A 15,275-nucleotide genomic window follows, 5' to 3' on the forward strand; every position below is an offset into this window, starting at 1 on the left:
GTTTATTACATGTCTGTAGAAAAGTAAAGGATAAGATTAAAAAAATGGCTTTTGTTGGCTTTTTGCTAAAGGAAAATTGTCTCAGGCTTCTCTTTTTCTAAAGAAACAGCAACATAGCTTTTTCTGTACCAAATCTTACTTCTGTCTTTGCTGGTGAAATGATAAGTTATTGTAGGAAGTCCATGATGATGCTTCAAAGAAACAGGAGGAAAAGTGGAAAAAGATTTAACCTTTTGAAAAGCAGGAATTGCTCTGAAAATGAGGTTAAAGCTGTCCACTGCATTTTACTGCAGATAAAGGTAACGTGTACTCGGGGAGATAGAAGAAATAAGCAGGACACAGAGACAGATTAGGAAAACACTCTCTAGAAAACCGTTAATACAGATATAAATAGGGAGTAACAGCAGCTAACAGAAAACAAGGGCTTACAATAAGACACAGAACAAAAAAGGTAAATATTCAGATATATGCTTGTATCGGGCGCCTACAAGGCAAGAGTGACAGTAATGCCTTTCAAATGTGGTATTCAGAGGATGGTACAGCACTGAAGATGCAGTGTTTTTAAGAGGTGTTTCTTTTAGGAAAACCATGGAAAGAAGGTTACTATAGCAATGAAAAGGTTAAAATCTGGGAACCACCACAGAATTATTCAGGATCAGACCCACACGATATTTATTAAGCTTCAATTTGTAGCCGGTTCTGTCAGGGAATGTACACACTGGAGGAGCAGGGTGCTAGATAAGGGCCAAAAGAAACCTGAGATGAGCTGTTGGAGGCAGTCTGAGCTCAGTATGGGGAGCTGAACTCAGTATGGGAAGCTGCTTCTCTGCATAACGAGCCTGCATGCAGTTCCACATGAACTGTCTCAGCTGAACAGTTTCTACTAGCAAAGTTTGCTCATTTAAAGACAGCTTCACTTTCTCAGTGTTACATCTTTTTTTTTCTATGGAAAATCAAAAGTCATGCAGAAAGCCAAAGAATAGCACTCACTTAAAAAAAAGATAAAAAAAAAAAAAAAAAAGAAAAGAACCTCACCACTCTTGACAGAGCTTCTAGGTAGTAATTTACAACCTGCAACCTCTTTTCTGCAAGGATTGGTCGGTGGAAAGGAAAATGCACTCCACGTCTTTAAATTTGATGCTGTCAGACCTGTCACCTTCATCTGATGATTGAAAGACTGCAGTGTCACAGCATCACGTCAGACAGCTGGTGTCTAATTGAGAAGGATTCCTCTATTAACTGTGACCCTCCATGACTCCTCTCAGGCAGCGAGAAAAAGGGCTTTGACAAGCTGCCTGTACCTCACAGGTTTCACAGCAGAAAGATGAAGCTCATTTGACATGTGTTGTTTGGGGAAAAAAGACAGTTGAGAGAGACGATGGTAACAGTGTCCCCTATAAACAGAAGGAAACTGCTCATTAAACATGGGAAAGAGGCTATGATGGGAAGATCTCTAGCCAGCTTGTTCAGATCCAAATGAGAGCTAAAGGAACATCACTGGCAGGGGCTTTCTGAGTCCTGGATAGCTGAAATCCTACAGGTGCTGCTTTAACTGGGTTAACTAAAGGCTTTAATACAGCATGTCCCCTCTCTGTGTCACTAGAGATTAGGGATTGTACCTTCCTGGGGTATATTCCACATGGCCACTGGGGCACTTTAATTAAGGCAGTTGGCATCACTGAATTGTACACAGGCAGGACCTCGATTAACCGGCATCTGGGGTGTGCGAAAAGGGAATCTTGCATTAAGCTTTGTGTGTTGTTTTAAACGTTTTTCACTAATAATATATCATTGTATTGCCTGACTGTTTTCCTAGCTCTTCACCTTTGGTTGGAGAGAAGACATCCGCCCTGGGGAGCCACTTCACACCAGGAAGTTCTGCTTCGATGCTGTCTCGCACAGTAGCCCTGTCACACTGTATGACTGTCACGGGATGAAGGGAAACCAGCACTGGAGCTATAGGAAGGTCAGACTCACTGTGGGGCATCTTGGAGGTTCAGACTGCCTTGAGCCTGTATTCAGTTTAGCACAGGCTTGTGTTTTCCCATCAAAGAAGTTTTGTTTTAAAATCCACCACATCCTATTCCAATTTAATTTTGTGGTAATCTCTCTAGAATATGTTCCTTTTGAGCATTGGATATTTAGGTCAAATTTAAATGAAAATGGATCTGATCCAGCTCAGAGGGTGTCTGTATTGGATCTGTTCCCTGAAAGGTGTTTTACCATTCTGGCGCTTCAAGATGCTTGTGTCATTTTAGCAGAGGCACTGTTGGAAATATTTTCATCCAATGTGACAGCAGCAAGACATGCTGCTCATGAGTTAAATGTTATTACTTTACTACATTTTAAAGATTACATGTGGCAGAAAAATCGCCCTCAAAAAAACAAAACAAACACAAAAATACACCCAACCCAACATTAAAAGCACTGCTGTAAGCCCAAAGAAGGCAGTTTAGGAACTAAAGATAAGCAGCTTAGATACTACTTTGATCTGCTGAATTTCAGCCCATTTTTATAAATCACTGGAAACGGGAGGTCAAACTAAAAACCCTGTCAGAGCTTCAGTTAGTAAAAAGTCCTGGTAACACTACTGATTTTTTATTGTTGTTGTTGTTATTAGGGTTTTTTAATGGTTTATCAGCAAGTTGCCTTGATTAAAGATTTCACTAATAAACTCTGTATTCCATCCAGGGTAAGGATTTCTCTGAAGCACTGAGGATTCCTCTCACACATGGTTCAGTTTTCTTTGACCAGTGTGCCTTGCCCTTCACCTTCCTTAAGCTGAGGCTGATGTATCAGGAATTTTTTGCCAGATAAACCTCAATACTGTTTTCTAATTTGAAAATATATATAGTAGAAAACTAATTCAGAACCATTAAAAATAGGTTTGTCCTGGCACTTTTTCTGGGTGCCTACTTATTAGCTTGTGCCCTTTTACCTTATTTGTGTTGCAAATGGAGGTCCACTATAAGATTTTCCAGAAGTGTAATCCCTTTGAAAGTAAGGTATTACCTGTAAGAAAGTTAGAATGTATGGGGCAGATATTTAGAGGATATAAATTGTGGTGGTTGTATTGCTGCCTATCTGACTTTATAATGCCATAATAATTCCTTCTTGCTTCAAAACCCTTCCAGCTTATCTCTTTGCCTACCCAAGCTGCAAATCAAAAAGCTTTCGTACCTTTAGCACTTCATTGTTGCTTAATGTAGCTGGTTCATAAGACAAAATGCAGGTCTGTAGCTACCCTCTGTAAGGCTCATCACCTTTGATGAGGACAGGGTGTAGCAGGTATCTAAAGAAAAAATGACATTTGGAAAAAATACGCAGTGTAAGTTTTATTAAATTCTCTGCACAGCTTCATTTTTAATTTCCAGAAGGCTGACAGGGCTCGTATAAAAATTCTCAATGCAAGACAGGCATTTCCATCTCAGCAAGAAACACCACAAAGTTTTGTTACAATGGAAGTACTGACACATTCTTAACTGTAAATCCCAACCTGACAGCAAGCTGCTCAATTTGCATAAACCTTCAAGTTAAGAAACTGCATTGGAATAATAGAATTATGTATACATGGTTTTCTTTAGGCTTAGTTTTAGTTTGCTACACAGTAAGTATTTTTTTAATGTTTCCTCTAGTCTATTTCCTCAGATAAAGGACAGATTTATATTAGAGATTTCTGGTAGTATAGCTATACCTCCAAAAACCTTGTGTATGATATAATCCTTTTCCAGCTTTGAAAGCATCTTGGCAATAGAAGTTTTACTGTTTTCCCCCTGACAAAACAAAACCTAGTCTGTACTAGAGCCCTTTACCTAGGGAATGCCATGCTACTGAACCTGCACCCTAAGTAAATACGAATAATAATGTGGTTGAGAAATAAGTGTTTCCTTTTAAAAAACAGAGAGCAGGTCAGCCACTCTCTTCTGTTCTCTGTGGCACCTATAGACACTGTAGCTACCTAATGGTCGTGTCAAATCCTGCCAAAATTCTTCTCATACTTTAGGAGAAATCACCTTGCTAGTCAATGTCTTATAAGACGCCTAATATGAAGCATATCTTACTATGTCATACTATTTCTATAAAACTAGAAGATAAGAGGTTTTTACTCATTTAAAGATGAGTCTCTCCTCATGATCATTTGCATCCTTGAGCCACTGATATAAAGTTATGGCTGTGAAGTGATTACATAGTGCTGCAAATGCAATTTGAAGCCAGGCACTATTTTCGGATTCCATATTCTTATTACATAGAAATCCTAACAACCTGGGTTTGGGTCCTGGCGAATAAAAACAGCTTAAATATTTTAGTGGCAAGTAGAATACATTAATATTTTACTTTGGGTAAGGAGTGCTCCTCTGGAAAAAATTTACAGCCTATCCCCATTACATGCACTTTGTTCCTCATTGCAGTGCCATCTCAGAGCTAGCAAACCACATTCTTTTCAGATGAATGAAGCCTAACCCTAAAACCACCACTAATAACCATGTGTCAAAAAACTGTTCTTATTCCCATACTGCTTAAACTACATCTGGGCAGCTATTTGAAAGTCTAGTAAGTCTGCAATATTAAGTAATCAATTTTCTTAGGACCAGTCTGAAATACTGGTCTTCAGCCAAGTATACCTTTGAGAAAACCCTGCAAGAAGCAATGGAGCAGAATAAATTCAAGCAGTACTGTTGTGGGTTGTAAATAGAAGAATGTGAGTATAATGCCAGGACAAAAAATATTGGCACCATATCAGTGGTAATGTAAGATGTTAGATAGATAGATGTAGATAATCTTTAATTATAAGATATTTGGGAGAATGACTTTAGCTTCCCAAGCTAAAGCCATTTCTTTGACTCTGATATTCCTAAGCATGTCAGAGCCAATGATGAGCAGTGCCTACAAATTTCTGTTCCTCTTAGTGAAGGAATACGCCTCTGGTTTTCAATGTAGCAGCATTCTGGGCTGACAGGTAGTGCATTGGTTCTGATAAGGTATGATTCAGTTTATGTGCCACAGGCCCACTGCTGCTATTTGTAGAGCAGAAGTATCCAACAGAGGCCTGATTTAGTAGGTCTTTAAAAAGAAACAATTGTGCAAAATCAATTTCATTATATGGTAATTCTACCCTGAGCCTAGTGATTATGATAGATGCTAGACTGACAGCATCAAAAACTGTGCCCAGAAGACAGGGGTTTGCTCATAGTCTCCTGACAGCTTCAGGGACAAACTGTAAGAGTCACTTCACTTGTCACACAGGAGGTGCACAGAATATTCCCTCAGACAACCGAAGACATGGCATTGTGATAGTGGCTTTTATCCTATGGTGTCAGTCCTGCTGAAGCTGCACTGGAGCTACCAACTAATCTCAGATAAACTACCACAGCCACCAGCTGATAATGACTTCCAGTTGCTCTTGACATTGGCCATAGTTATAGCAGTGACCTATAAGAAATGAAAGGCTCTGTGTCTCATTACCAATCCCCCTGAACTGTCAAGACCAATTATCTTACGGAGGAGTTTCTCCTTCTGCAAATAATCTTCAGGCTGGCTTTCATGCAGAAGGAAAAAAATTACTCTGCTGTTTTCAGATGTTATAAATGTCTCTACAATAGTGCTTGTGGTTTCTCAATAGTGGTGTAAAGAGGAATTTATGTATTTCTCTTGTAAGTTCCTCTCTGGGATGCACACAACTGTTACCCCTTGAAGTCTTGAGCTTGTTTCCATTGAATCCATAAGACTAACAGGCTTTGACCTTAAATCAGCATAAGCTTGAGATGATAAATTAATAGGCCTTTATATATAGCTGAGTCAGCCAGAATTTTTTCCAGAGTGGTAACTCTGTCCATATTCTTAAAAGACACTCTTCTTTCCTAATAACCAGACTCTCTAAATAAAAGGACCAATAATGCTTCACTCAAAAAGTGCCTGCCTGTGATATTTCTGTAAGAAAGACCACCAGCTTTCTGGAAAGGCTGGAGTGTTTTTCATAGCAAGCTTTTAGTGCTGAAGCTGTTTCCTTTCTTCTTGTACCAGCTATCGTATTAAAGCTTCTAGTATTCCGACTTTGGCTTTGTAATAGCTTGGCTGGCCCCCATGCCCAGCTATACTGCAAAGAAAGCCACACACCCCTTTCATTCAAGGTCCCACGTCAGGCAGGGTGGCCATGGCACGGTCACTGTGTCCTGATTTTGAGTAGTGCCACTCCGTCAAGCTTTTATTAGGACAGGAGGAGCTGGCAAGGTGCAGATGCGTGCCTGCACCACCCCAAAGGGTGCCTGGCAGTTCTTGCAAGCCCACCTCCTCCTAGCAGGGACACAATAGCCCTTTGTACATAGTACAGTTACCCCCTTCTTGCAAGCTGAAGTATCCTCCCTGCTCTACTTGTAGGACATGAGGCAAAGGCCTCTACTCATTTGGTTTGGTCCTGTCAGCTTTGATGGCATCCCTCTGAATTTCAATCTGGTGGGGGGGTGTGTGTTCATCCACTGGTTTTGGGGAAAGGCCAGTGCTGGAGGTAAAACACAGTATGAAAGTCAGATGTAACACCATCCCTGTTAGCCAGAGCACAAGGTACTTTTGACTTTGTTCTTTATTGCACATACTAATTTTTAAAAAAGGCATTGTACTTTATCATTTTTTCACAAACCACAAATCAATGAATTTCATCTTTCCTAAATTAAAAAAAAAAACCCTTGATTTTTCAAAGTGGTTTTAAATAGCCGCTGTTTCTGTTTGTTTTCCTACTTTTTTTTTTAATGTGGGGTATTTTTAGTTAAAGAGACGTTTCTATGGTTGTTGCTGAGCGCCCAGAGTACTTGTGTGAGTTTTTAATCAGTTGCAATTTGACAAGTAGATTTTTTTTCCCTCTCAACCTGGGCAAGCAGGCACATCCTGCATTAGTATTAAAATATTGGCAGGGCATCACTGGCATGGAGGGGAAAAGCCTGAATGTGGTTTACCAAGAGTAATCTGAAATTTATTTCAACAGATGCAGTATAGTCCCTGGAAACTTTCAAACCATCTAATGACTCCCACATCTGTCTTTCTCAAAACACTTGCCTACATGAACTAAGTATATTGAAACTACCTAACTCACACATACTCAACTGAGTAGTTTCTGCTTTAACAAAGATTCGCAGCCAGGTTACTTAGTATTCACTCCAGTTGTGTGAAGTAAAATTAATAAAACTAATCATCGTAAATACACGTTTTAAAGCAACTTAATCCATGCTTACCCTCCCAAAATCTCCATATGGAGCTAAATCAGTGTTAGGATTTCCATCTTAGTAGGAGAAAGAGCGTATTTCAGTGCTAGTCTTAGCGAGGCCACAGGCAAAGTCTGCATTGAATGGGATGAGAACATTAATCCTGTGTCCATCTGTCCACCACTTCAGTTAATAATTCTTTTTTAACATCTTCACCAAGTTGAAGATTTTACAGCTCCCCCTGCCAAGAAACACAACACTGTCAAGAACAAGACTTCATTAAAAAAAACCCAAACTGATGCATTTTTCAGATTCAGACATTTAAATGGGCTCCAAGCAAATACATGGTATGCCAAGATATTAAAAGACGTTCTATTTTTTCATTATATTATGCCGTTGTTAGTCAAAGACCAGGTGGTGTCTCCCTCTTTCTTGAATCCCCATTTTCTTAAAGGATAATAGCCCAATAGAAGAAAATAATCCTTTCTCTACAGCTTTCTAATAATAGCTGTAGTTATTACACAGGGTTAGTGCACAGAGACCACAAAATCATTTCAAACAGGGCTGTGTTAATCCATGTTCTGTAAAATGAGAACATCTCCAGTGATTTGGCATTTGCTACTTAATTCTATTTTTTTTTTCATTCCTGTAGGACAAAACTTTGTTCCATCCGGTAAGCAGCAGCTGCATAGATTGCAACCCAGCTGAGAAGAAGATTTTCATGAACAGATGTGATCCTTTGTCTGAAACTCAACAGTGGACTTTTGAACATATTAATATGACCGTTTTAGAAAAATTTAACAGCAAGGCCAGTTCCTAGAAGGAAAAAAAAGGAAAAATGAACACACCTATTTACGTAGAGACTGCAGACTACATTTTCGCCAGCATCTGGGTCAAAGGAGTCAGGAATTAAATTTCCTAGATCCAGGGAATCTGTTCTGAGGATTAAGAAAAAGCTACAGCAAGAGCCAGCAGGCTGTCCTTGTGGATATACAGTATCTGGAGAACTTGGCCAAGAGCCTCACCGGATGCTGCTGAGAACTTCAGGCTGAAAATTCCCTTGCTGGTCAAGGGAAAAACTTTGTTTAAAAACTGTTTAAAAGTACTCCAGGTTAATAAAGTAAAACAAAACTCTAGAGTTTCTCAGGTCAAATCCTGCTGTAGTGAGTAGCTCAGAACAGATGCTATAATTTGGGATGGGTTTATGGTGTGCATGACGCCTACAGGAACCTTAAGAAATCCCAGGTTTTAGAATTAAACATGCTGGTAGAAGAATAATGGTGTCCCAGCACTCCCTAGACAAGATATATGCTCTGTTGACATTCTCTTAATAAAAGGTTGGGTTAAGCAGGTTTAACCCTCAGAACTGCTGCAATTAAATACCTCCCTTTTACATTCCATTCATTACCAAAATAGGAATGGTAGAAATCTTAGGGTCTAGAATTACACTGTAGTGAAGCATGAAATAAACTGTATGGTTTTGCCCTCACACTTCCCCCCTTCAGGAAAAATAAAGCAAAGCAATTAAATTTCTATATACGATATATTTAGCAATCGTGATTCAAATCCCATTGTCACACAACGTGAGATTTTTTTTTAGTGACAAATAAAACAGCAGCAGCTGCAGCATAATGGAAGGCTTGTGGACTAGCTATCTTTTCTAAAGGTAGAATCCTTACCAACATATAAATTAAATGGAAAATAGTCTGGGGAAAAAATTCAGGAGGAGAGTGGGAAATAATTGCATATTGCATGCTGAACTAGGTTAGTCAAATTAATACTGGTATGCTGCCATCACCTAAAAGCATGTTGACTCCCTGCAGTGCAGCTTAAAAGATCTTGCAGTGCTCTTGACACATAGGAGTGGAGAGAAAAATTGACAGGAAATCATTTGGGTGGTTTCAGAGTTTTTGAAATCTGTGGTGGAAATCATGTGAACTTTCCAGAGTGCATAAGTGAATGGTATTGTAGATGTCATGAGGGAGGAAACAAGAAATGCAAGCAAGTCACACATTACAGTATTTTGGTACTTTAGGCACAGGCACAGGCATTCAGGGTAACACAGACTTCCATCACACTGATGATCATGATGGGTCCCTCAGACCCATCAAGCTGTTGGAGAGATAGGCCTCTAAAATGTCTTAGGGAGGGTCTCTGTGGTTCTTCTCAGTTCATACCGATGTGTGGAACATGACTGATAACTTTGAGATTGTTCAAGGTAAGAGTGAGTATAAATTTATATCAAGTACATATGTGGCTTTTGCTTGAAAGATGAATCCACAGATGAAGGCACCATAAATGCAGATAGATCACATCCTCTGTGCCGTAACTCCTTTCAGATTCCAAAAATAACATTTGTAATTAAGTTGCTTATTTTGATTGCTGGTGAGGTGGCTGACTAACCAGAATACTGATGTGCAATCTACCCTGTTTTAAGGGAGTGGAGTGACTGTGTTTTGTTTATTTCTCCTTAAGCTCTGCTTATGCACAAAGAGCATTGATTGCATCCAGAGGATGGTTCTAGTACCAGTGTGCTATTTTATGGCAGCATCTTGTAGTGACAGGTCATATGAAAGTTTTATGAGGGGGATGAGGTCCTGTAGCATTCAGGATGCGTGCACTTGGGAAATTGTGAAATTTTCAATATATTGAGCAATTGCTGCAAGTTATTGAAGAGATCTTTCAAATAATTTAAAAGGATGTGTTCATAGAATTCTCATTTTATGATTTTAAAATAAGTGAGCTTGTTTAGGTATTGTTGAAATTTAATTTGAAGATATGGTATGCTGGGGAACAGAAGCAGTAAGGTTTATGGCATGAGGATGCTTCAGGTTTGTTCAGCTGTCAGTACAAAGAACCAGCCTAGCCACTGCAAGCTTTCCCAGACAGGGTGCTCACAGAATCATTTATTTGCAGCCTGATCATGAGGAAAGAGGGTTTGGGAAAAGAAGAAAATGGCTGCCTCAAATATAAATGCAGCCCTCAAGCTGCTGATTGTAACTGGCCCCAAACTGTCAGTCCTGGAAGCAACCCTATATGCCCAAAATAGAGAGGCAAAGGAGGATTGCTAAACCAGAACAGATTGGTAGGGTTATATCGTTCCGTGTCTGACTGCATCTCAGTGGTCTGTTTTTGAGATGTCTGATGGGAACTAGGCTTCTGTTAGGGCAAAGAAATTCTATGCCTTTTACAGCCCTTGTTGAGTCATATTGCACAGCACTTTACACTGCCAAAGGAAGCCTTCCACTTGCTTGTAGCTGATCACAAATTGTATACTCTAGCAGCCCTTGTCAGAAAACAATCCATATGACTAATAGTCAGGTGTTGTGGGGAAAGAGAACAGTCCTTGCACAAGACTCCTCCAACAAAAGTTTTATTAATAATAAATGATCATCGGTACCTTTCAGTTAAAGTCTGTCTTGGGTGTTCTCCAAAGTTTTCCACTGATAAGAGTATTTTATTACTAATTTTTCTTTAATTCTTCCTGCAGCCATATCTTTTCCACCCAATATACTTCTGAACAATTTGATAGGTTGGAGAGATGTATCTTCCTCTCATATTTCTCCAGGAGCATTTAACTCTAGCACACATTTCTTCAAAAGACTATGAAATTTCTTCACAGAATTTTTTTAAAGTACCAGGTAGTTCTGGACATAATTTAAACATAGTGCACAGGTGGCATTAACTGATGTGGGCTCATCATTTCAGTGGAGCTATACTGATTTCCCCAACTAATGACTTGCTTCATGTTTTTTCAATTAATTATTTTATGGCTTTAATCAAGATGTCTGAAAAGAAGATCTTTGTATCTTTAGGAGTTCAATAACATATACCCTAAATGTTTTCCATTTAAGGTTATCTAGACTTTTTTTTTTTGGCCAGCAAACTACTACAACTGGAGAGGGGAACTGGAAGAACTGAAATAAACTCCAAGTGTAACTAAAACTCTAAAATCACACATCTTTCCCTGTGTGTATTCCAGAATTAAACTAAACAGAGGCCTTGGGGGACAGGGCTCAAAGGAGAGAGGAGGAGCTGGGAAACAAAGCCTTTTATGTGTGGGAGAGCAGTCTTGTTGCAGAGACATGACAAGACTTCACTTTTCATTGGCCACAGTCTTACTTCAGAAAAATGAGATTGCTTTAGAGCAAATGTTTCTGCAACAATATGGATATTTTAATGATATAATGCATTATTCCTGAGTGTTATCCATATGAATAAATGGTCTCTAGCTGGTGAACTAAGTCTGCCTCATGATAAAGACAGACTAAGCTTGAAAGGAAGCTGACAAGCATTTGACAACCTTTGATTACTGGCAATTTACCAGGCATCAATGTCTCCAGTGACCTTAATGAAATCTTACACCACAGAGGATCATAGAAGAAACGTGTATGAACAGCTTGACCAAATTGATTAGACAGGTTGTACTTCTGCAGGAGTGGATGTTACCTTTTTTAAAAAAAAACAATAATAATCACAATTCATTTGCATTTTTACAGATAACTTCTGCAAGGGACTGAGTGAGGGGGACCCTTTTAGCCTGCCTGGATGGATTGGGGATGGAGCATTTTATGAAGGAGCATTTTAGGGAAGCTTTCAGTGTGGCTGATGCCAGGGGTGCATCCATTTGCTATTTAAGGAGCACCTGTAATGCTGTTAACCCAGTGCATTTCAAGAGAGAGTACGTTTAAAAAAAGTGGTTTTATTTTTCTTTTTTAATCCATCAAGGTTGTTAGGGAAATAATTTCAAAGCCCTTGAAAACAAAACAAGCTGATCAGAAGTAACTTTTTTATAGTTGGTATTAGTATTATAATGTTCATTTATTCCTTTGTTTAACCCCCTTCCAAATCTGTTCCATATCCTCTTAAAAAGAGCATGAGGGTCCAAGAGTGCTTTTACATAACATTTTCAGGATTTTGTCCTGTCTGAAAATCTAGAAAAGCCTTTAAAAAATTAGGAAATATAAACCAAAAGGTAAGAAAAAAACCCAAAGAAAACTACCTGTTATGTCTAGTGTACCAAGAGATTTTACTAAACTTGTGCTAAAATAGTATCTTTCGACTGGAAAATTATAGATGAATAAGTAATAGAGTAATTAAATCTTTAGTGTGTAGTGCTTTCTATTTAAGATTTTTAATTCTTTAAAAAATGTAGTGAATTTGTGTGGTTAGTTGCTGATAGGTTGGTTTTTTTAACCACATGTAAGACATAAATCTGTTCTTAGGTCTGAAATATTTCTCTCCTCATATTTCCTTGTTATAATTCTGAATGCACTGGATTTAAGAAGATCCAAACACATGAAAAATACCTCTAAAAGGTAAGAAACATATGTAAAAATAAATAATGAGAAAGTTTAGCTAGAGACGTTCAGAGAAATGCATAACGTTTCCAAAGCTTCAGCAGCATTCAGAAAATACATTTGCTCTGTGCAGTGGTTTTCTGTTCTTTCAGTGTATCATTAATATCACTGGAACTACTCCTGGGGCAGGACTTCTGGAACTGGTGTTACCAGCATTTGGACAGCATGGTGCCAGAGGGAGAAAAACATAGGAAGAGCATCTGAAAAAATTGTGTTCAAACACTGAAGTCTGGTATGCCTTAAGATATTCCTTGTTTATAAGGTTCGTGTTATCTTAGTATTTTGTTCTTTTTTTACAGGACCTGGCAGTGCAGTAGGTGCTTCAGTAGGCCTTATGAAAACAATGCAGATAACAGGGGAACAAAGAGGACGTGGGTTAAAACAATAATAATTTGTGGTTACCTAAAGATGTGTTTACCACAGCACTGTCCAGCAGGTTAATTATACAAAAGAGAAGTTTGCATGTTTTGTGTGGCCACTTTGTTAGGTGCCCAGCTTCACAGAATAGATGAATGAGAAGGAGCCTTGCCAAGTGGGCCAGCAGAAAAGCTTGTACTCAGTAAAAGATGTAGAAAAACTCAATGATCCATTTTAGAGAAGCAGATGAATAAGACATTGAGATAGATATCAGGGAAAGTATACAGAATGTGAGGGGAGCTGCAGTGAGGCAAGTCTGGTGAATGATACTATCTTAAAGATACTAAAACATAGGAAAGGAAAACTCGGTCCTCATTAACCTTAGTCCTCATCAATCTTAGCAGGATCCCTAATACTGTCAAAGTATTAGTTGATTTAATTAACTTAATCCTTCATCTCTCCTACTAAATGACTCAACCTGGAAAGAACCACAGTCCAAGCAAATTTCTGTTGATCACTCTGGAGCATCTAATTGGCAAAAGATACCACTAGGCACAGTTTAGTCAAAAACCCCAACTGGCACCCGAACTAAAACAATATTATCAGCCCAAAAGATCTGCAGGTCTCTGGCATCCCTCCATGAAAAAAGATTTCACTTGCCTAAAGGAGTGGTTGATGGTAATGATCCTAGATTAAGAAGATCAAGAATTGTGAGCTTTCAGGGAGGTGAAAGGCCAAATGCTGAGATTAGGAATTGGCAGTTTAATTGAGAGAGGAAGGAGGAAATAGGTGGTAAAAGGGAAAAAGTAGGAATCAGGTTTAATTCCACGTATGAAGGAAGTATGACCTACAAGGGTCAGCCACTGATAATTTTGGATACCTCTTCATTGCAGGGCTTGCATGTTTATCTCCATCACAAATATTCAGGATTTGAGAGGCAATCAAGTCGTCTTGCAAGGACTTAAATTTAGAATAAAGAGAACTGCCCAATCTGAAATGTATTGGTTGTGAAATATGTGATAACAACAGAGAAAAGCTTTGCTGGACCCCAAGCTTTTTATGAGTTTTCCACCAAAGGTATGAGTGTGTGTTCCTGAGGGTACTCTTTGGATAATATGTAGAAGCAGAACATTATGGTCCACTGTTTTACCTCAGTTTCTTATTTCTCTCTATCTCAGGCTTTTTTGAAAGAAGGGAAGTGTTTAGCTAAATTTTCCTAGGAAACGTCAACTTGGATTGGTGTGAAGTAGCTCTGCCTACTCCCTTTGCGGATCAAGATAACAAGTCTTCTCTTTGGACATCACATACAGCTCTTAAAAAAAAGAACATTGTGGCTCTGCCTTCATGGCTCCTTGCAGCCTTCACCTCTTTTAGGCATTTCAGTTATTTTACAGATTTTTTTTCCTATTTAGTGTTTCTTCCCTTCTGCTGACTCTCTATCTGGTTCTCTTTCTTCCCACCTTTCTGGTCTGTGCCAGAGGTGTTTCTGCTGTTGCAGATCCCTTTCCTTTCCAGATAAGAGCGAGTAAAGCTGCTTTGATCTTGACTTGGCAGAGCCACAAGCCAAGATCTTGCCTCGGGGTAGCTGGCTTGTTCTAGCACAGGGATGGGGAGGAGAAAGGCACCTGAGGAGAAGGGAGAAGTTCTGTTGTTATGGGCCAGTCTCACTACAGCTTTTGTCCATGGAAGAGTTATAGCTCATAGCACAGACAGACAAACATCTTTGAGGGAAAATGTTGCATTGGTGACCTACTTTCTCATCTGTTTTCAAAATTCAGTGCTGCCCAGAGAGGGGAATATGTAAGAACAGGAAGCATTTTTTTCAGTGGATATACTTTGTACAAATGTTTTGAAGCAGCTGAACTTCTTCTTGACTTCAAGTTTTTAACTTTTGATTATCCCTATTGAGCTAACATAGATACAAGAAACTGGGTAGAATTATTTTTAAAAGTGGTTTGTATAAGCCACCAAGGGGTTATAACAACTTTAACTGAAGGCATTATTCCAAATCTGAAGTGGATGTGTAATCTGTGATGAGTATAGGTTAACTTCTAGTCAAGCTGCAAAGAGTCAGAGGGGCTTTATTTACAAAAGGAGAGAGATTGTCCAATGTGCAGCAGCCTTTTGCTTACAGATGTACAGGGCTCTAGTTTATTCCCCAGTATATCAGCAAAATCAATATCTATAATGATTCCCATTATCAAAGCAACATTTGCAGAGGTGGCAGTAAACCACCACCTTTTCCTTCCTACTAGAAGAGAATCCTTTCACTGCTTTCCTGTATGCCTTTATGGACCCCCAGAGTAATTTATTTGTAACCTGAACATATGGATAAAAGTTATACCCTGTCCCTTCACTAAAGAAG

General features: G+C 39.0%; 1 protein-coding gene and 1 long non-coding RNA gene across 4 annotated transcripts in view; one reads left to right on the top strand and one right to left on the bottom strand.

The window, feature by feature from the left end:
* LOC121658250 overlaps positions 1-7,850 on the bottom strand; it is a 41,814-nt gene extending 33,964 nt beyond the window's left edge. For 2 of the 3 annotated variants that reach the window (XR_006013905.1, XR_006013903.1), the window contains exon 1: positions 3,181-7,850. This is a non-coding gene — a long non-coding RNA (uncharacterized LOC121658250). The remainder of the gene's footprint in view (positions 1-3,180) is intronic. The other variant, XR_006013904.1, reaches the window with a different exon arrangement.
* GALNTL6 (polypeptide N-acetylgalactosaminyltransferase like 6) overlaps positions 1-8,329 on the top strand; it is a 446,456-nt gene extending 438,127 nt beyond the window's left edge. The window contains exons 11-12 of the mRNA XM_042014915.1: positions 1,817-1,966; positions 7,846-8,329. Of these exons, the coding sequence (XP_041870849.1) occupies positions 1,817-1,966; positions 7,846-8,013 (318 nt within the window). The 3' untranslated portion in view covers positions 8,014-8,329. The remainder of the gene's footprint in view (positions 1-1,816; positions 1,967-7,845) is intronic.
* The last annotated feature ends 6,946 nt before the right edge of the window (positions 8,330-15,275 follow it).

Source organism: Corvus kubaryi, unplaced genomic scaffold (assembly GCF_017639235.1).
Source record: "Corvus kubaryi isolate FWS band 111438036 unplaced genomic scaffold, C.kubaryi_AGA036_p1.0 split3-131, whole genome shotgun sequence".
NCBI lineage: Eukaryota > Metazoa > Chordata > Aves > Passeriformes > Corvidae > Corvus > Corvus kubaryi.